Here is a 22,455-nt window from a genome sequence, read left to right as displayed (position 1 = left end):
GTGAGGCTGTGGCAGATTTCGCTGGCTTCCTCGGAGCCCACTTGCCTCTCAAATCTGTGCTGTTAGAAACATTTATTTAATTTTTCTTTCATACAGCATGGCTACATCGAGTTCAGTGGTGAGTTTAGTTATTGGGGGAGGTAATATATTTTATTTGTTTGCAATTGAATGTCCAGATGAAATTTTCCTATCTGAAAGCACGAGAGAGCTGGATTTCCCGGGACGGCTCAAGATGTCGGGCGAACATGACCCAAGTATACTGAAAATATGTTTCATTCAGCTCAGCCGTAATGATGAAATACCGTCAAACTCACATATGCTTGTTTCGCAGTATTTAACGGAGACCGAGGTGATATGTTTGATTTCGGAAACAGATTGGGATACCGCAATAAGTCTGTGTCACAAGGCCATTAAAAAGCCAAAATGACCGATTCCTGAAACCTGGTTTGACTAGCTTAGCACTCCACAAGTGTATTTGTAAACACACTTCAGGCAGTACAATGATATGTTTGGGAAGGTAGTATGCCCTGTAGCTTTGATATTCCTGGCTGATACAAAGTAGAGCAAGTCGTGTGTATGTTCACGTGCGACAGGTGCATGGACCTGGCCAATCGTACTAGTAGTCAACAATACTGCACAGCTGATCATATCACAAAGGAAATATGGTGTTTAAGACCATTGCGTCTGGCGTTTGAGTTGGTCACAGGCTGTTTTGTGTCTTTTAAAACAACTTCTGGGTACCAATTGTCTTTTTAACCAACAAACATAACCAACAAAGCCAACGCATCGTGTGCATTTAGATTATTTATTTTGTTAAACTGAAATCTTTGAAAGAGATATCCGTTGCCAAGTTCATTTGTTCGAAGCGAGAATAAATAATGAGTGACTAATATTCTTCCTGAATCAAGTTATTTTGCCTTGTTTAAGTAAAGCAATAGGAAATGTGCTGTGAACAATGTCAGTTTGACAAGTGTTTTTTCACTGTTTAGCTCTCGATACCTTATAAAAGGTAGTTGTGAGTATGTGAAAAAGTCAGTATGTGAATGTGCGTTCATTAAATCCTTGTGGCTCTAGTGGGTCTTAAAACACCAAATCTGCAACTTTCCTCTCCAAATCTAATGAACATTTTACTAGTACAACATCTTCATGTCACTGGGCATTGTGATCTGGCTGACATTGCTAAATATGTTTTTGCTCACTTGCATCCATGGCTATATTGGTGTAATTTCTTCATTGAAAAAAAATGTCAGTGTTGAACCAGATCATTTTGGAAGGAAAACAAACATTCTGTGAATGGCATTGTGGCACTTTCTTGGAAGGGAGCGTGATCTTATATCAGTATAGCGTCTAAAGATCTAGTCAAAATGACCCCACAAAGAAAATCAAAATGACCACAGTTGATAAGTGGTTAGTTATTGGTGTTAAAAATATTCTCCATTATGTACAGTATACATAGGGGTGGTGGAGTGCCCTTCACTTGTGCCTGGGATTGATTCCCCATATGAGTACAATGTGCGAAGCTCTTCCTTGGTGTTCCCTACTGGGTTGTGCTGGAATATTGCGAAAAGCAGCACAAAACTGAGCTCACTCACTCGGAAGACTTCCTGTGTAAAGCAGAACAACAGGTGTCTGCTAACTCTTGGGGTTGAGTTCAGATTTATCTAGTTTGCTCCGCACAAAGTCGATTTTGCTACATATATATATTTTCTGGGATAAAAGTAATGTTTCATTTTATTCAAGATGACCTCAACATAGGTATAATGTATGAAACCCAATTCAGGTGTCCCCCACCTTGATATTGTTGGAATAATGCTAAAAGCAGCATAAAACCATACTAGCCCACTCTCCCTCATGAAGACCTCAGGATGTGTGTTTTGTTTTTGCAAATGCAACTAATTTAAGGCTGTTAGGACAAGAATAACACCCATAGGCATAAAAGAATTGTGACTGGCGATCAGAGAAAGTCCCATTCCAAATATTTGGTAAATTAATGTCCACCCGGAAAGATTTCTGCCCATAACTCCCCTATATTTATCATTCTCTGAATAAATCATTTTTATAAAAAAACGAAACCTAACCCAAACCCTTTCGTTACTCTAAACCCTCGAAATAATCCCCAAATAGAGAATACATTTCAAGCAGGGACTACAGGCCCAACTCTACTGTCCATCCAATAGTCACGAAAACCTGTTTCTTTCAGTATTTGCGTAGTCAAAATTACACTATCAAATTATAAACCTTTGAGTCTCTTTCCTGAAAATTCGCTTTTATGTGTATGACTACTGATGAACAAAATATGACAGTCTGTTGCAGTACAATCAAACTAGGAGGTTGAACACTTGTTGAAAGCCATAAGAGATCTTCTTTTCAACATTGGGCTCTTGTCCCATTCACCGTGATTGCACGGGTCCAGCTGTTAATTCATGTGACTTGCGTTAGGTTAAATTTTGAATGGTTGGTACAGACACGAAAATTTTCAATGTGAGCGTGTTCTTTATTCTGAGAGGGTGATGGGGGATAACCAAGTGGTTAGTTAAAGTGTCACAGTGAACACCCGGCTGTCATTTCCCTTTTGGTACAATATGTGAAGCCCATTTCTAGTGACCCCTACCAGGATATTGTTGGAATATTGCTAAAAGTGAAGTAAAACCACAAGCTGAGCAGGGCATGCAACACATGCTTGTTATAATATTTAGCTGTGGTATATATTGGTAAATAGTTATCGACATCACTTCTACATGCAGTGTCAATCCTCTGTGTCTTTAAAGTTCTTATGTTGTATGGTCAGTAAGCATAAGTTCACATTCCTATATACTTTTTTGCCATGTAGCCAGAATATTGCCGAATGTGGGATTAAACAAACAAGCAAATCATGTGTAAAGGGTGGACTAGGACACAAAAATCACCTTTTCCATCATTTTGTCTATCAGTTTGTAATGGAAAACTCACCTCTGAATGTTTTTTATTGCAGCTTTTTGGTTAAACAGTACAATTAATGATGAAATGTACCCAGTGCAACTGGTTTCTGATATAGCATTGCATTAGATATAAATACGGGTATGTCAGTAGTCCTCAACCCTACTGATTTCATTGCAGAGCCAGCTCTATAAAACTGTGGTAGAAGATGTAATCAGCAATGTAAAGGAAGCCTTCCTCGATGAGGGAGTAGACGAACAGGTGCTCACAGAGCTAAGACAAGTGAGTCTCTGTGCCATACGGTTGTATGTAAAGTACCAGTAATTATGGGTTCTTTCATGGATTTGTCGTTTGAATGTCTGGATGATGTATGCAGTGTTGCAGCTAGTCTCTCTAATTGCTGGATTCATGCTAATGCGTTTTTATGTGTCAGGTGCGTAAATAATTTAAAAAAGCAAATGTTTTCATTGAAAGCCATGTCAAACATTTAGAAATCATCATCAAAATATTGAAACTTCTGAAATTCAAAACAAGTCTGCCTAAGCTGTGCACATTTCCAGCATTTCTATTTGCATATAAGACTCTAATTTGAATTTCTGTAATGAACTCATTTCACCATTCAGAGCTTGACTTGATGTACAGGTATTTGTGTACAACAATTTTATCTATAGTAATTTTTAGTTAGAACACCAGGATCACTAATAACCAGGATAGACTAATAGTTTTGTCACTCTTTTGGTTATTGGCCCTTTTTCCAAAGCTACGGGCCAACTGGCCACTTCCAAGGAAATCCTGGCTGCAGCAGTGTGTAGGTTGTTGTTTGTGTCAGTTTCATTCTGTAGCAGTATCTGTTATCTGCAGACATTGTATAGCTGGAAAGGCATTGTGGTAGCATTGTGTTTGCAGCTTAGCTGTTACATTTCTGATGTAAAACTATACCCAATTAATTACCCTTAAAATATTGTGGAATGTGACATTGAAAAGCAAGAATTGCAAAGATGCTTTTAAATTGGCATAAAAAGGCTGATTTCCTTTGCTCCAAGGTGAACCACTGTTAAACTCTGTTATCCTGTTCTGCTACAGCTATGGGACACCAAGTTGACGTCCTCCAAAGCTCTAGATGCACAAACTGCAGACCAAGACATGCTTCCAAAAATATTCGTTCCCCATCAGCAGCCACAAGGTAAGGAAAGCATAGTGGAGCAGGAGGCAGCATGTCAAACTGTTGTTAACTTTGGTTTATCTGAAAACATTTCAAATAGAGATAGTGCTATTTCATACTCGTCATAGGGTTACACAAAGTTTGTCACTGCACTTTTTCTTGTCAGACATGGTAATACTATCCGTGTATATAACAGTTACTGTAGCTATTTGTAACTGTCAATAGTGGTTGCCCTAGAACAGAAAACATGCATATTTGATGCACAAATTATCTCAAATATGCAGTGAATTTAAGAGGTTGAATCATCAGTGATGAAATGCCACTGGGCCCAAAGTTCAGATAATCAAAGGTTGTAATTTGCTGTTGTTTAAAACTACTTAGTTTATTGTTCGCCAATTCACTGCTCAGTGCTGATTAAATACTTGACTTGCTTCACTTTGTTTTCTTATTTATTGTTATTAAGCAATCACAGATGATGTCTTGATGAAAGTTCCATACTGAAGTTGACCCTACAAAACATGTCCATGACTCCCTGATGACTCCTACATTTTCTTGTCTTGGGCAAACACTGTGTCGATGTATTTTTCAGTAATGGTGATTATAGCTGTGTCAACTGTCCATGTCTATTTCAGTAATGGTGACTGGCACAACAGCGGTGCCGCAGGCCATCCCAGTCCCCATCCAGATAGCAGCAGGAACAGGGCAAGACATGGTGAGTTGGCTCTGACGTCTTCCTAATCTAGCCCAGAGAGATTGCTCACGTAATGCTGATTTACTTGATTTCCACTCTAACACTTATGTAAATATTCACTAAATGTGACAGGTTTCTTGTGGTTGGCTCAGCTGCTTGCTTGTCGTCTGGCTATGTCTTTTAAGTACCCTTTCTGTCTAGCTATAATACATTTGTGCTTGATGTGTACTTTAGGCTAATGCAGTATCCTGCTATTGAATGAATAGTAAAATATATCCTTTTCAACTAATACAATATACAACCTGGTTGGAAGTATGTATGTGCCTTTATATGGCTGTAGTTGTTGGTGATACGACTGAATATACAGTGGCGTCGAAGAGACCAGCCACACTATCGCTGCTTATTGCTTCAGACCTCAATGTACCAGCATATTTACACTCTTAAGTTAATATGTTTCTTTTGTAACAAGTTCAAGTTCAGATATAAATGTATACTACTCAAAAGAACTTAAAGAACACCTGGTTGTAGTAACTGTCGTAGCCATGACCATAACTGCAGTCATATGAAGAGTTTTGATGTTCCTTTAGTCTTTTGAAAAGTATACTGTAAATAAATGGGCCCAGTTGTTGAGGTACTGCTGTTTGCTGTGCAGAGTTGCCTTTCTTGGGCATGCCAATAATCGACAGTTGGTTTGAATCCTCATTAGGTTTGAGTGCATTGTCTATGCCTTTTCCTTAATGTTATTTTATGTGCTTTTCTTAGTTGAGGACCCATGAAGGTCTGGGGTAGAACAGGTCTTCAGCAACCCATGTATGCCATAACAGGCAATTGTGCTTGTTGTAAGAGGCGACTAATGGGAGTGGGTGGTCAGACTTGCTGACTTGGTTGACTCATGTCATCGGTTGCCAGTTGTGCAGATCAATGCTCATGCTGTTACAGAAATGCAACGGCTAAGCTGCAAACACAATGCTTCCACAATGCCTTTCCAGTTATGCAATGTCTGCAGATAAAAGATACTGCTACAGACTGCCCGTGTAGCTGGAATATTGCTGAGTGCGGCTTAAAACTAAACTCTCTCACTTTCTTAGTTAAGCTTAGTAGCGCAAACATAATTGGATGAAAGCTTCATCCTTAGGCTGTGGTCATTCTCGTATTGACAAGTGCTACACTCGCTTGGAACATCTTGTATCAAGAAACATGGATGTTCTACTACAACCCATGGTTAAACACTTCGTATACACCAAGGGCATGACACATGATTCCTTTAAGCATCCAAGTTTTTAGGCCATAAACCTATAGCACCTGCTTTTCCCAAGTAGAAATTGAGATATTGCAAATTTAGGTTAGTGTGATAATTGCAGTCAGCTTTACTTTGTAAAGAGATGCCAGATATTTTTGCTTAATTGGCTAGTAAAAGATGTAATACTTAGTTTCACATTATAAATATTGAAGAATGCAGTGTTATGAAATTTAAGAAATTTTAAATCACTGAAGACATGCTTTTCCTATTTCTCGTTTGTTTCTGTTTACCTGTCACAAAAATGTCACTTATATAGCCATAAACTGGTGGAGCAGTGTGTCATCATTATGATATATCCCCATCATCCTGGTGTATAAAACATAAAAGGTCCATGGTGTTTGCATTCACTGCTTTTAACAGGGCATGCTTGTCGTAAGAGGCGACTAATGGGATCGGGTGTTCAAACTCGCCGACTTGGTTGACACATGTCATTGGTTCCCCATTGTGCAGATCGATGCTCATGTTGTTGGTCAATGGGTTGTTTAGTCCAGACTCTATTATTTACAGACTGCAGCCATATAGCTGGAATATTGCTGAGTGCGGCCTAAAACTAAACTCACTCACTTTAACAGGGCCCATTCATTGCTGGTTGAGGGCGATGGAGTAGCCCAGTGGTTAAAGTGTTTTTTCATCATGCTGAAGGCCCGGGTTCTGTTCCCCACGTGTGTACAATGTGTGAAGCCCATTCCTGGCGACCCTGCTGTGATAATGCCAGAATTTTGCTAAAAGGTGTATAAGTTTACTATAACCCAAATCACTCACTCACTTGCAGCTTTTTGACAAAGTATTCAACAAAGAGACTTTAAGACACCATGTTTCAAGTGCTGGCATTAGTGCAAGATTGATAAAGATGCATTCAACCTTTATGTTATGTTGCAGCTAAAGAGAATTTCGATTAGACCCCAAGTGAGTGTCAGTTTCACCTGCTGCTTTTTCTTCAACTGCACAGACTCTCCACTAATCAGTGCACCAGGCTATCAAAGAAACTTATGACAAAATTCTTGAACATGAAAAGCATCCTCCTCTTTTGAATGAACTGCTTACATTGATGTTCCTATATGGGGGACATCCACATAATCATAATACATTTCTCTTTGGAGCTGATCAGGTAACAACCAATTGATAGAAAGTGGGCCTGTCCTATAGAGAATAATATTCTCTGGATCTCTAGGGAAAATGCTCAGATTCCACAATACTCCTTCAGAAAATGCTGTTAGATATTTCTCACGAATCACCACCCCATACATTCCAGGAACATTGAAATTACCAGTCATTGTATCAGATTGTCAACTTGGAGACATTTGCCCCACATTTTGGTAGTTTGGTGGCCATCTTCGTTTTAACCTGAGTTTTAGCTACCAAACCAACATGGCCGTCATACATTTAGGATACGTGGGGACCTTAACCACTTTAAAGACATAAAAGTTTGGTCGCTACTAAATCAATTGTTAGGCTTAACGGCCTAGTAATAGAGCTGACTTCCCTTAAGATTGTGTGCCACTGATAGTGCCATCTTTTTTAACGTAGTTGTTAGCTGGGATACATTCGTTTTGATGATATCTTTACAGGCCTATATGCCCTAGAAATGATTACATCTATGCACTGGATTCCCCAGTACCAGCAGTTCATAATTCTGAGAATGATGCTTTTGGTTCTTTTAAATTTGTATTCATTTGTTTCTTGGAGAGGCTGACTTCTTTCTTTGTCTTTCCAACACTCTTCCAAAACATTAATGAATTTAAGGGCCAGTAGTATTAAACAGTGTTTGAGAGTACAATACTGAATTGCTAATTATCATATGAGCTAACCAAAGACTGTCATCTTTTGAGACCTTGACTGTTAATACATGCATGGTTTTGTCTAACCTTTTGTGTTATAGCTTTAATTATATTTACACTCCGACTGATTTACAATGAGGTAACTGAAATATCTAGAACTAGGTATGAGCTATGCATGTTTTATACAAAAATGGAATGTTAGTCCAGTACTAATGTTTAAATGGACACAGAAAAAAGGTATTGTGTCCTGTGAGACAAGAAGATTGAGGTCATGTAATTAACATGCAGTACAAATTACAGGATTGTCATGTTTCAAGCAAGGATTCTTGTGATCAGTGACTGGAGGCCCTCCGAACCTCTTGTTTGTTTTATTTTTATGGTGAAACATTTCATATGCAAAGATCTAATAAAGAAATAACTTCTTGAACTGTGTTCTAAGAATGACAAATACATGGCAGGTGAGCTCCAGAGCCTCCAAACTGTACTATATGTCCTGTTGGTGAGAGATATTTTGGTGACTGTACTCTTCTCAGAAGATGTAACTTCAGGAATGGCAATGGTTCTTTGCCTTTTGCACACTTTGCTTTACTTTAAAGTTGATATCTTGAGGCCATTTCAGCTTATATGTTGGCATAGCCCTTTGGATGTACCTGGATGTGAAGGCAGAACAGTGTTCATTCTCATGTTTATCCATGGTCATACATTAAAACTGGTTCACAGGATGAATTCTAGATATTTGCAGGACAATACTCTTGCACCTGAATCGACTACTGTAAACTGAGACTTGATTTGTATCTCTACTTGAAGAGGTTTAGTTGTTGGCAGCGTGTTGTTGGAAATAAACATATTTATTACTTGCTGTGATTGACTGTCACTCGCAATAATTAGTAGGTTGCAGAATATAGTTGGTTTACAGTATTAGGATGCACCATTGGATATTACCATAAAACAGTTATCTTCAATTGCAGTTTGTGAATTAGTGTGTGCCTGTATGGGTGGTGGGGTAGCCCAGTGGTTAAGGCATTCGCTTGTCACACCAATGACAGGGGTTTGATTCGCCAAAAAGGTACCATTTGTGAAGCCCTTTTCACATGTCTCCTCAAAGTGATATTGCTATGATATTGGTAAAAGTGGAGTAAATTGGAACTCACTAACTTGCTCACTCTGTGACTGTAGATTGTTACCATCACGTTTCTGTGACTGTAGTTTGTTCTGTGTCAGCATTGCGTCTTTGTGATGCCATAGAATGTGTTCTTGTCGAGTCCTAGTGTAGCATTGGTGACAGTAGTTGTTGGCATCAGGTCTCTGTGATGTAGGACATTGTTACTTCTTTGCATTAGACAGTACTTTGAATTAAGATTTTCTTTACAGCATTTTGCCTGCGCAAGGTCAAGGTAACCATGATCTGATACACGGAGTGTGATGCTGCCAATGGCTAATGGTGTCTCATGTTGTGTTCCCAGGGTGCAGCAGCTACAGCCACCATGGCTCTGCCTCAGGGTCTGTTCCAGCACCAACTAGCAGCTCTCAACACAGCTGGAAACACCATCCTACATACAGGTAAACTGATCAACAACACTCTGCAGAACTCAGAAATATCTTTGATCCAGGGCTGATAATAAACTGAGGGGAGCAGAGGTGTGCAGTTGACCGTGTTTTTTCCTTCTCTGCACTGACATTGCCCTGTGCAAGAAGTTTATATGGTTGACCCATGAAAGTCGGGGTTAGAATATTTACCTTCAGTAACTCCGTCTTCGATATCTCCAGGGTATACATCCTGATGAATCTCCTCTATACCATAGATGCATCTAGAGCACAGCCCAATGATTTTATAACCTCCCAGCGAGTTATTGATGTTTTATCCTAGGTAACGGGCAGTACATCCAGGTGTTATCACAGCATCTTCAGCAGGCCCCACAAGCCACAACCATCACCACGATCCCCCATCAAACCATAATCCAGAGTGGGCAGATGCAAGGCCAGGTCCCAGGAATGACCAACATACAGAATGTTCAGATCACACCAGGACAGCAGATCAGAGCACAAAACCCAGTGAGTTATGACTGTTATTGCCTTTGTTAGATTGATTTTACCATATTCAAGATTGCCATACAACATTAAGTGCAAGAAACAGACATGTCAACACCCCCCAAAAAAATGTTATGAAAATATTCTCAGAATGTGTGAAAAAATTTAATAAATATGAAATTGTCAAAAAAAAAAGTCCATAGCAGTGTGATGTTGATTTAAGGATAGTGAAGTGGGACAAGAAAATTCAGTCCGTGCCGTTTGTTACTACCATGAAGTTAGGCATTCCCAGTGGGGGTGCATGTAATGATACTCACTTGCAAGCGGGGTACATTGGAAATAATAAAATAGCTCTCATCCAATCGGAAAACAACATTTGGGCATTTCACTGCCAGTTTTGTGTTCAAGGTGGGGTATAGGACTGTAGGTATCAATCTTTGTCATTTCAAAAACATTTGGGGATATTGGATTTACAAGACTGATAAAATGCAAATGATAAAGTGAAATTAAGGGAATTGAAATGTGACAATTTATTCCATTTCTTTGGAAATGTTTCATCTGCATGGTTATATTTTACTTTTCCTCATATGCATTTGGATTGGCTAGTGGTATGCTCGTGAAATGGAATATCCCCTATCTTTTTGGAATGGTATATTTGTTTTGAAAAGAGGAATTAAACTAGTGAAACAGATTTCATGATGATGATGTGATTGAGAACCAAGACAAAAGTCCTAATGCACGTGTGTATTTCAGAATGGCCAAGGGATGGTTCAACTGGATGGTGCTGGTGACACAAGTTCATCTGACGATGATGAGTACAACGATGATGATGACAATGATGATAATGATGATGAGAACAATGAGGAGGAAGAGCAGGGAGAGGAAGAGGTATGTTGTCACATGACCATCAGGTAGTAAAGGGAGTGGTGCTATCTTTTCTTTCACTAAGCTGCATGGGACACCACTGGGACACAAGAGAGTTGCATCAACTATGCAAAAAGTCTGTGGGAATGGGTTTAAACCTTGGTTTTGTTTGGATTATGTTATTAGGTTTATTTGCTCGATACCCATGCTGTTTGATTTCACCGAAGTTGTAGACACGTCAATACAGAACAAACTTTATGGATAACAATTTCTTTTATTCACGAGAGTGACGTTTATCATTTTGGTACAGAAAGTACTCTCAGAAATAACAGAAGTCTCTATCCGTAAAATCTCTATAATCCATAAATGATAAAGTTGTACTATATCATTTTCCCTTATTTATTTATGCTTGACAATCGTACAAGAACCTGATGATGGGCCCAGAACAAGCTCTGAAGCATTGTATTCAAGAATAAGAGTTGTAAACATTCTGTGTTCACGATGGTGTTTCAAAGTAACAGGACATTGGGTCCTGCAAGTTTCAGATGCCTGTCGGACAGACTGAAAATTCACAAGGACCCACAGAATTAAGTGAAATATACATTTCAGATTTAACATTTCTTATAATTGGCATTGAAATTATTACATTATATGATAACAAACATAAGATATATAAACAGCCAAAAAGTGTCACATGCCACAAATAACAACTTCACACAAAGACATTGTGAAATATTCAGTCAGACATTGGGGCTGGCGCGTTGATGATTTCTGTCTGACCACTGGTGAATCTGCCAGATTTGTCAGCGGGTCAGACGCTATTCATGAACACTGAACATTTGACATCACTTCTGACTTACCTCCCTTTAGGCTGGCATTCTAGGATATAATTGGAATATTGTTCAAACTAAAGTTACTCATATTCAGTCTCACTTGTTCTAAGTTATGACCCTTGAGCACAAAAAGATCCTTTGATTGTGGATACACATTGAAATTTCACCCTAACTGTTTCATTGTTTGTTAAAGTTTATAACCGTAATTTTAGAAGTCACTGAGCATATAACACCTGAAACATTGGTGAGGTTTCTCTCACATGAAGTCGACTGCAGTAATATGACTAAACTGCTGTCAAAGCAGTGTTTAAACATACTTATTGTTTTCCCACTCACTTTCTATAATGTTGGTGGTGACTGTCATGAGACCTAAAACCTTTTCTTGTGTTCATGTTTCTGTCCATCTGCAGGAACCATTGAACTCTGAAGATGATGTGAGTGAGCAGGACCCGGACGAGTTGTTTGATACGGACAATGTGGTTGTGTGTCAGTATGATAAGGTAAGTCAGCAGAAACATGCTATTATCCTAAGGAAGGGGCGATGGGGTAGAATAGTGATAAAAGTTTGTCATGCCGATAATCAGGGTTTGATTCCCCACATTGGTACAATGTGCAAAACCCATTTCTGATGTCTCCCCACTATGATGTTTCTGAAATTTTGCTAAAAGCAGCATAAAATCCGTAAGTGACCTCGTTTGTCATGCATGGTTTGAGCGGTTGCTTGTCATGCCAAAGACCTTGGTTTGATTCCACACACAGATACCATGTGTGAAGCTCATTTCTAATGTTCCAACCAATGGTATTGCTGGAATATTGGTATAAGCAATGGACAACAACTCAGACACTCACTTATGCTTGGACATGTGTTTTCATTGTACACCCAAAGGGTTGTTTTCACACGTGCACACTTTCTCTCACTCAGTCCTACCGTTTTGCCTCCATATTTCTTGTCTTTTTCCAGATAAACCGCAACAAAAACAAGTGGAAGTTTCATTTAAAGGATGGCATAATGAATCTCAATGGTCGTGACTTTGTGTTCCAAAAGGCAACTGGTGATGCGGAATGGTAGTGAGAGCCTGTGATTCCTCATCTGTACAGTGACTGTATATACACAGTGTACATATCATAACCCTCACTCAGATTGGAAGTCAGTGGCTGATGGGAGCTTGTCCGGATCTGCAATATTTCTACATGTGTTTTTGGGCCTTAAATGACACCATGAGCTGATGTATTGACTCTACTGGACACTCATTAGTCGAGTTCTGTCCCCCAGTGCTATGATCACAGCACAGATTTGATGTGATGTTACAATTTATGATTGAAGAAATATTCCTTTTCTAATGATCTTATGCCTTGATACAAACTCTGATATTTTTGTATGGTGGAGTCGACATGAGACCTCAGTGGTATTTGGTTACAAGATGATGCACAACATACCGGTGTTGCTGTAAGTTAAGTTCATGCTTAATTACATAATGATATGATGTACCTGTATCAGTGACCATGTGTAGGTCCCAGGGCAGGGATGGGAATAACCAGTTGCCAGACTTCACAGTTCAGTGGTTTTTTTCTGTCATGAACGCAAATTTGTATATCAAGCTGTAATGGTGTCCAGTTGACTTTTCAATGCGTTTATGTTTACTTAAAAAAGAGCAAGAAAGTGGGCAGGTATAGTGGAAAAATTATCAGGGCAAATTATTCTGCATGTGCCACTGTACTGGTGTGCACTAGCAATTTTAAAGTTATTTCCACCTCTGCAGGGTAAAGTAGGTCCCCAGTTGACCAAGCTTTAGATGTATCTTCCTGTCATAGAATCCCAAGATAGTGCTTTACTGGCATAGGGGACAGTAGGACCAGACACAAGCAAACCGGTTCAACGCAGTGAAGGAACAGGTTATTAAATTCTGTATGGTATACGTAAAGAGTTACCTCCCCTGCTTCATACGCCCACTACGCCAGAAATGTTTTTATTGTCGAATAAATGTTACTAAAACTCTTAACCATAACAAAGACAGTTCAGACAAATAAACTCCAACAGGTTCATGATACAATTACACAATATGGTATTTCGTTTTAATTTCTGCTTATTCTTGTTCCTTCACTCCGTTGAACCGGAAGCTTGCAGGGGGTAATGGAGGCGAAGAACGATCTGAATACAAGTGGCGCTTAAAATGTTGAATAAAACATTTGACGTGAGCAATTATTAAACATGGGGTTGGAAGTCTGAATGCACAACCTAGTGAGGAAATGGGAGTGTACCTTTGATGGTAGTGATATTTTATTTTGACATGAAAAATATTTTTTAACTGAAGCGAGGGAAGTGCATTGCCAACCTTTGCTTGCTGCGCTCGCATATAAGGTCATATTCTCTATTTTGCTCAGCCCCACTTGTGCTACAGTTTGCCTGTGGATTACTGTGTCTCCAACCTCCATGAGCAGAATAGGCCCCTAGGGGTAACTAAGTGAGAATCAAAGTGTTGACTAGATATGATTGTTGATCATCCTAGCTTTACAGTGTGTATGAGTGCTCTTGAAATTGACAACTGATTGTTCTGGGACAAAGTCTGCACTTGTAAGTAATTGTTTGCAGAAATTTCTATCTGGTATACCTTGGTTTGTCACAAATACATGAATGTGTGTGTAAGTTACTTTTCTATACAAGGTATTCTTGCAGACTAAATGCTACTTTTTTAAGTGAAGGCAATTTTATTTTAGATTGAGTATGCATAAGTTTTTTGGAGTAGCAGAGACTAAATACTGTGTTTTGATCAATTTTTTTTTAAAGAATGTAACTTCCTTTTGGTAGTGACAGCATATATTTTGCTAATCTAAAACTTGAAATGGCAGTGCAAATAGTCACAGTGTAGATTTAAGAGAAAATAGGAAATGTTGCCTAATATGCATTCATAAGTATAGTTTTAGAAGTGTGGCATTAAGCAACACTCACTCAACTCACTCTTTCAGTCGGTATAGAAGTACAAGTACATTTCCTGGGAGTTGATCTGATGTTGTCATGATAAAAACTAGTCCATAATATTTCCATATGGTCGTATGTTCAGCCATAGCTTGTGTTGGTGTGCATCGCAGTGACATGAATAGTTATGACTACGTCTGTATATTCACAACAAAATTGTATTGCAGTATATTGTAATATAGGTGTCCATATTGCAATACGTAATGTGATATATTGGGTCCTTAAGTGTTAGACAGTGAGTGGCACTAATTGTGCTTGTCATTCCTATTTTCTACATTTTCTACAAGTCCCCACACGTGTGTTGTGGTTCTGAAAACAGCAATCACAAACTTGGATAGTAATGGATACTCTTTTCATTTTTATGCAGTTTATGGTATTACTGGATGTAGTTTTGTCACAGAATAATGAAGGAAAACATCTATTGTGAATACAAACATGTAGATTGTAATTGAAACCATAAAGATTATCACAAAAACTTCATAGATGGTTTTTACCCATTATATAGGGTTCTAAGAAAAAATATTGCAGTACATATTGTAAAAGCGCGTATACTGGTAATACCATGCAGCCATAGTAATGACAGCATTGAACATGACTAATGTCGATTGTCAGTATCTCTAAACCTCTCTTCCATTGAACAGTAGTCACGTGGTAAGGTCATTGATCATGTGTCGGAATCATTCTTAATTTGTGAGTATGGTTATTAAATCAAATTATGTGTTACATCAGAAAGGGCTTTATGGTAAGACAGAACACTTATAACTGTTGAATCAAAATGGTAAATGATGGGTTTGTTTGTACATAGTAAAGGTTGAGGAATGTATATTGTAATGATTTTATTTAATGAAAAGTGACAGGAGATGAGTGTTATCAGTATTCCTTTCAGTTTGTTGTTCCCGGAAGTTGTTGCATTTGTGCAGTTTCAGGAGAGATTGTCCAAAGATGGCCTTTTGTATAAAAGTTATGTGAATGTTTATGATCAGTCTGATCGCAATGAATTTATGTTGTCTAAACTATGTAATTCGTTCAAAATATTGCTTCTGTTCAGTGATTCAGCTTATTTTCATTTAAGCTTTTTGGGCCAGTACATTTACTGACCCATCTACTGGCCCTGTTAAAATAAAAATGATGCAGTAAGAAACTCATTTTGTATTAACCAACTGTAGTGAGGCAAACATATTTAAATATTTAAATGATTATGGTGAGGCTTTTTTTATCAGTTATCAGAAGAGGGAATATGGATGGAAGTCTTTCCATCTTTAAAATTAACAATGACACATACCCTTGTTGCCCAGTGGCATTGTTCTGATTTGCTCAGACAAACTTCTCCTTGCCTCAGCGCGAGTGTTAGTTTCTGTCTCTGCTGTTATTGTAATAGGGCGGTGTGATAGCCTAGTGGTTAAGGCATTGGCTTGTCATGATGATGAAGACCTGGGTTCAGTTCCCACACGAGTACAGTGAAGCCCATTTCTGGTGTCCACACTATTATTGTAAAGACTTATACATTATGTATAGCATCCAGATGCAGACAGTATTGTTTCTGTCAGCATTCCGGGGATTGACAAGTTCTTTGCATAACAATGCTACATTTTGTGAGGAGACCCTTTTCACTCATCTCATATGATCTGAGTATCGACCTTGCTGGTGATTAAAATTGATTCTGTTTAACTCTTCATTTGCTTAGAATCCTTATGTTTCACATCAAAGATTGGTTCAAGAAAGTGACCTTCACTGGCTTGTTACTAGCTTCTTCAAAATGGGGAGAAATAGTCTGTTGACTTGTTGCCCATATGCATTGGTATTATTGACTTTGGTTCACTTGCCCCAGACCTAAATTCAACTTAATCAGCATATAGTTTGTTACAGTCTGTGACTTATCACTTGCATGAACATCTAAGTGAAGTATGTGTGGTTTGCTTGGGCCAGACTGGAACTCAAGCTGGTCAAATGGATTGGTTTAAAATATTGGTTTCCTATCATTTGCAGACCTTTTTTCAATAGGCTACCAGAAATATAAACCATCAGTGGACAACAGCTGTTGTTAGAGCAGGGCAGCATTGTCCTATAGTGGTGTGGAGATCTACTTTTATTACAATACTTTCACTGCAAGAGCAAAACTTTCGTGACAGACATTACTTTGGAATATGCCACTATGCAGTCAGTACTAATCAGTCAGTCACCACATGAGAGCAATGTCCTGCAGAGAGGGAATGAAGGTGTACTTCTATTGGTCATGGAAGCAAATGCTGAGAATTTGGCGGAATTGGGGAAACAGACTTTCTTGGGGATACACTGACAGAACATGGTTATGAGGGAAGCATACTTATTCTACTTTCTAGAAAACAGGTGTACAAGGGAAGACATTGGCGGTGGGCTAGCCTAGTGGTTAAAGTGGTCTCATGTCATGCTGAAGAGCCAGGTTCGATTCCCCACATGGGTACAGTGTGTGAAGCCCATTTCCAGTGTCCCCAGCAGTGATATTGCTGGAATAGTGTAAAACAAAAGCACCATGGTTGTTTCTTGGTTTATCAACACTGCCTCCATGCTAGTGAATTTTGATGTATGAAGACCTGCATCAGGTCAGGGCTTTCAGGTCCAAGTTATAGCCATATAGGTCTGCATGTTGAAAAAATGAAGCTTGTTTTTCATTTAGAGCCTCTTCCAAAGCAACCATGTCGCTGTGACTGTGTAAAAAACATCATATTATGGGAGCTACAGTTTTTTCAGGATATGATCATATGTTGAGAAGGGCCCGGAATTATGTATGTTAGGTTCACAAGGTTTTCTTATTAGACACGGGTAACCTAGTACTTAAAACGTTCGCTTGTTGCATTCATGACCTAGGTACTTTGTGTGAAGCCCAGTAATGGTATTCCCCCTGCATTTAATAATGCTAAGAGTGGAGTGTTCTCATTGGCTCTCAGTAGAAGTGTAGGTGTACATTGATGTCTGATGTAAATATTCATGATGTATATTACCGTTTAAACTTGTGTATCCATGCATGGCTCAGGCAGTGTATATCACATGATATTCTTTGCACTTGTACATGTCATCATTGCATTCCTATTCTTGGATGTTTTTCGTCAGAGCGATGGTTTGTATTTCTGCCTTTTTGAATACCCACTGAATATTTTCTGGATCATGACAAGCGTGTTCTCTTTGACCACAACAGTGTTTATAGTTTCAATGAGGATGAGGAAGTTAACGATTCATTAACAGAGTTAACTTGTTAACATGTGTGAATTGTATTGTCTTTGTGACAATTTGGTTATATTTTAACTGTGAAGGAAAGATACTATGTGAGAAGCCCATTTCTGGTGTTCCCAGCATGGAATCATATTCACTGCACAGTCTGCACTGTTCACCACAGACAAGGTTTGGCCCCAGTTCTCTACAGTAGTGCCTGAGACAGTGCACCTTTCACAATAAAAAATGTTATGAAACATGTCTTTAACCTTTAGATAAAAAACAATATATTCAATCAAAATATGAACAACTTTATGATTTTGTTTTTGGATGTGTTTTAGATTTTTATGATCTCAAGTTAACAACTGTGATGAATATATGCCAGGCAAGGAATTCATCATAAGGTTAAAATCCATCTCACCCACAGGTCAGTCCAGTGGGATGTGTTGGAACTTAGCAGGATGTTGAAAACAACAGTTTCATCTGGTGCAAGTCTGTCATCTCCACATCCTAGCTACTAGTGTGGAAAACTGGTGAAAATGTTACAAATGTTATTAAGAGGAATGAAGTTTTCTTCTCTTCTGAGATAGTAGGGGAAATAATCCTGACTTGCCTCCCTTACATTTCTGTATGCAAGGGTTTTGCATCTGACTTTGAATGAGCTTTACATTGACAGTTGATGACTTCAGAAAAAACTTTATTTATAGTATGCCATCCTTCAATTTCATGACTGTGCAATGTTTCCTTTGTGAATAACAAATGCTCATCATTATGAGCCTTTATAGTTAAAGTGATGCAGGGTTTTGTTACTGACCTATCAATCACACATACCTTGACAAGAGGGAAACTCACTAGGAAGGCATAATATCAAAAAATGTTTTGACACATAGTGAAGGAATGTCTTCAGATCTATGAAGGGGGATTTTTTTTTATGGGTATGCTCTTTTCTTCAAATAGAGCCCTTTCATAATAATGCAAGTTTTTCCATTTTCTTGTTTCTTAAGAGTTAAAGCTTATGCAATTACTTCCACATCCAGTTCATTCAATCTTTCCACTGGCAAAAGAAATGTCAGTTGAGGCAAGAAATGTAACATAATATGTGATGTGGTAATATCTGCCTTGAGGACATTGTGTATATATAGATTTCCAGATCATACAGCATGATAGGGGGTATCAACAATACCTGGACAGTTGGGAGTGCCTGCACAGTTGATCTTGGCAGAAAGGTAGTTATTATACCCTGACTGTTCACAACAGTTCATAGTCTATCTTGATACATTTCAATATTGCTGAAAACACTCAGCTACAGTGTAATAAGATATTATTGACTGTTTGCCTTGTATTGCATAGGCTGTGTTTATGACTGATACTGCCCATTTCATTGTTATACTCTGATGACATTGTCATATTGTCCACTACAAACAGCACTGCAGGAGCTGTAAAGTGCCTGCATCTGTGATACAGATGTATAATATGTACATTACTATTACTATCTAGATGCTGATGTAGTGTGAAATAAATTACTGTATGCCATGGTAAGGCAGTGTAATATCACTGACTTTAGTGTAACTCTCACTGTCATGTTCATTGAACTAGACTTGAAGCTGCAGACTTGACACAGTTTATTTGGCCAGAGGAGCTATGAAGGGTATATACCATTGGGATAATGGTAGATTAAAACAGTTGTTGTCCATGCATTTTGTCTACTTTGTCATCCAGCAAATAAGAACTGCCTATCAAACAACTGAACTTGTCGTAGCAACCTGAGATTTCCTTTGACAGTTAATGTGGACATTACTATGGTAATACAGTGATTGGAAGGGAAGTAGATAGTATTACTCTACTATGGAAGATACTGCAGTGTAATATGCTTATGGCAATATTACACTAGTGTAATACAGCTAGATGCCATAATAGTTTGGTTATGACATCTCAATGCTAATACCTGTCACAATGGTATTAGACCTTGCTTGACACCAAGAACTGGCAGTTCCATTCCAGATGGAGAGTAATAACTGTCTAGGTATTCTCGAAACGTTCGTCCCCCAACTAGGTTCTTAAGCCCATTTTTAACACTTTGGCTAGGATAAAGTTAAGAATTCTTAGGGCTACGAACGTTTTGAGAATAAGTGCAATGAATACTAAACTTTTCCTGAAGTACCATTTTTATTTTACTCCGAAAGATTTCATCAATGAGCAAAATATCAAATCTTTAACTCGTTTTATAAAAGTGGTATTACAGGGAAGGTCGTTTAGTGTCCTCTATATGTAACGGGTGTGGCAGTGTATAATGAAAGCTATGGAATACCAAATACTTGCATACTCATGTTCTTCAGTCAGGTTTTGTCAAAGTAACTACAGTAATATCAAAGAATCCTAGGTGGTCCTAAACTATTTTGTGTATTATCTTATGGAAATATTTCTAGCTTATGCCCAGATTAAGTAAAATTGCTGAAACCCAAAGAAGATAATTAAGTAAAGATGTTTCTTAGTTTTGACAGTTTTTGTATGGTCCAAATGTTTTTTTTTAGAATAGTCTACATTAGTCCAGGTTATTTATCTGAGCATTTCTAAGTCATTCATTGTCATTTTGTCTATATCATCAATACACTTCATTTAATACCTCCCTTAAGAACCCAAACTGGATGTTGTAAAGTATTTATATGAAATTAAATATGATTTATAAGAACTGTTTCCTGTTGTGTGTTTCAAGCCTGATGTAGTTTTCAAGTGATGTTCACAGATTGATTCAAATTAGCTAGTAATGCAGATATCAGAGTTTGATACTCATGTACCCAGAACAAATTAGCATTGATTCGATGAAGATGGGTGTCATGGGATCATGTGATTTGAGATTGTCTAGTGGCCTAGTTGGGGCCTGAAATGTATGTTTATGCGGAACTGTGGTCGGTAAAATCGTGTGTGATACTGAGTATTTTAATCACTGGGTTGTCAGCTCTAGGCACATTTATTCATGCAGGCCAAATGATACGGTTAAAACATTTGTGAGAGCGAGTTCAGTTTTACGCCATGCTCAGTATATGTGGCGGCGATCTGTAAATAATTCAGTCCTAGGACAATCCAGTGATCACGAACAGGAGCATCTATCCACGCAATCGGGATACAATGACATGTCAGTCAAGTCAGCGAACCTGACCACCCGATCCCGTTCGTCGCCTCTTACGACAAGCATTGGTTGTTGAAGATCAATTCTACCTCTGGGTAATACGGATTTGGGATATGATAATGCGTCAGCCAAGTCCGCGAGCATAATCACTCGATCCCGTTAGTCACCGCATACGACATGCATGGGTTTCTGAAGACCAATTCTTACTCAGATCTTCACCCGCTGGAATAGTCCTGAACTGCCAAGACAACAAGGCCCGGTGTTCGGAATGTGATAAGGACGCCTCGGAATAAAATATATACTTTATTCAGAGATTCAAATACAGTGTAGCTGAACGTGACATCTAGAGCATGAACCTAAGTAATCCGGAAAAGGTAACATCAATGGATTAAAATATGCCATTAAAGACGACAGGCGAAACATTCAAGCTTACTTTTCTTGGTTCAAGTTTTTAAATCTTCCCGCACTGTTTTGACCAGTTCCAGTTGTGAAAGCCTTTCTTTGTACTGTAATAAATCACAGTAGTGACTTATATGCATTTGTCTCTCTTGTCGGGCGGTGGGGTAGCCAAGACGTAAAGAGCTGGCTCGTCACACCGAAGGGCCGGGTTTGATTCCTCACATTGGTACAATGTGTGAAGCCCATGTCTGGTGCCCCCGCCGTGATATTGCAGGAATATTGCTGCAAGCGGCGTAAAAGCCAATTCACCCACTCGTCCTTTATGAAATATATACAGACATACCTGCAACATCATACACATGATCATATGATATTCGCATTATACGTCACTCAGGTTTTATCTCCTATAAGGCCATGGTATAAATGGTCACTAGGACACCAGAGAATTTTACGTATTGACTGCTGTAGTTGAACTTAGCTGAATATTGAATTTCTTACAGTTGGTCACATCGTGATTCTGTTAAATTATTATCACATTAGGTGCGCAGTTGGCATCCCATGAATGGATGGTATCATTCCGGTCTGATTCATCCGAATTCGTTCGATTCTGTCCTCATGCAATTATCAAAATTGAACATTTATATTCAGAGTGAAATAACGTTAGCATTGAAAAAATAGTGTCATTGACTGTTGCTCAACTTAAGAATTTCCTAAGATCAACTAGAATCACTTTTTCTAATGTATGGACTCTGGTTTCTGAAATTCGGCGCTGACAACCAGATTCAGTGAGTCTTTTCTTCTTATATATCTAGTATTTACCTCCACCGACCGAGTCGATAATCTGTGCTGTTTGACTATTTGTGTTATCGAACACATCATCAGAACAAATAAACGAATATTATATTCTACAATTTCCGTACCAACACTAAAACATCTTGAGATGGAGAAAACATGATGGCTCCATTTTGTTTGGATAGAGCCCAAACCAATCATTCTACAGCAAGACACAATGCAATTATATCGAGATGCAATACTTATTTCTTATGTCGTACGAAATAACCAATCCAAATGCAGCAATGTTGTTACATATAACTTGACACAAGAAGGTCATGTTGGAATAGGCCTTCTGCAATACATATTTATAAATGTAAAAGGTGTCTAGAGATCAGTGTTTGTGACAGATGACTTCACTGGTGT

The 22,455-nt window shown here is 38.5% G+C and overlaps 1 protein-coding gene across 2 annotated transcripts; it reads left to right on the top strand.

Moving 5' to 3' along the window:
- LOC137293596 (transcription initiation factor IIA subunit 1-like) lies at positions 1-15,021 on the top strand. 2 transcript variants are annotated; one of them, XM_067824231.1, is made up of 10 exons: positions 1-118; positions 3,097-3,198; positions 4,000-4,099; positions 4,711-4,790; positions 6,949-6,975; positions 9,311-9,407; positions 9,715-9,899; positions 10,629-10,763; positions 11,983-12,072; positions 12,534-15,021. In XM_067824231.1, exons 1-10 carry the CDS (start codon positions 98-100, stop codon positions 12,639-12,641), a joined length of 945 nt encoding a protein of 314 aa, XP_067680332.1. In that variant the 5' UTR covers positions 1-97; the 3' UTR covers positions 12,642-15,021. The 2 variants fall into 2 exon arrangements, with proteins under 2 accessions (XP_067680332.1, XP_067680333.1); XM_067824232.1 differs by lacking the exon at positions 6,949-6,975.
- The last annotated feature ends 7,434 nt before the right edge of the window (positions 15,022-22,455 follow it).

This window comes from Haliotis asinina, chromosome 8 (genome assembly GCF_037392515.1).
Source record: "Haliotis asinina isolate JCU_RB_2024 chromosome 8, JCU_Hal_asi_v2, whole genome shotgun sequence".
Lineage (NCBI taxonomy): Eukaryota > Metazoa > Mollusca > Gastropoda > Lepetellida > Haliotidae > Haliotis > Haliotis asinina.
The sequence above is the reverse complement of the archived record's forward strand: the minus strand, read 5'-3'. Positions and strand labels throughout refer to the sequence as shown.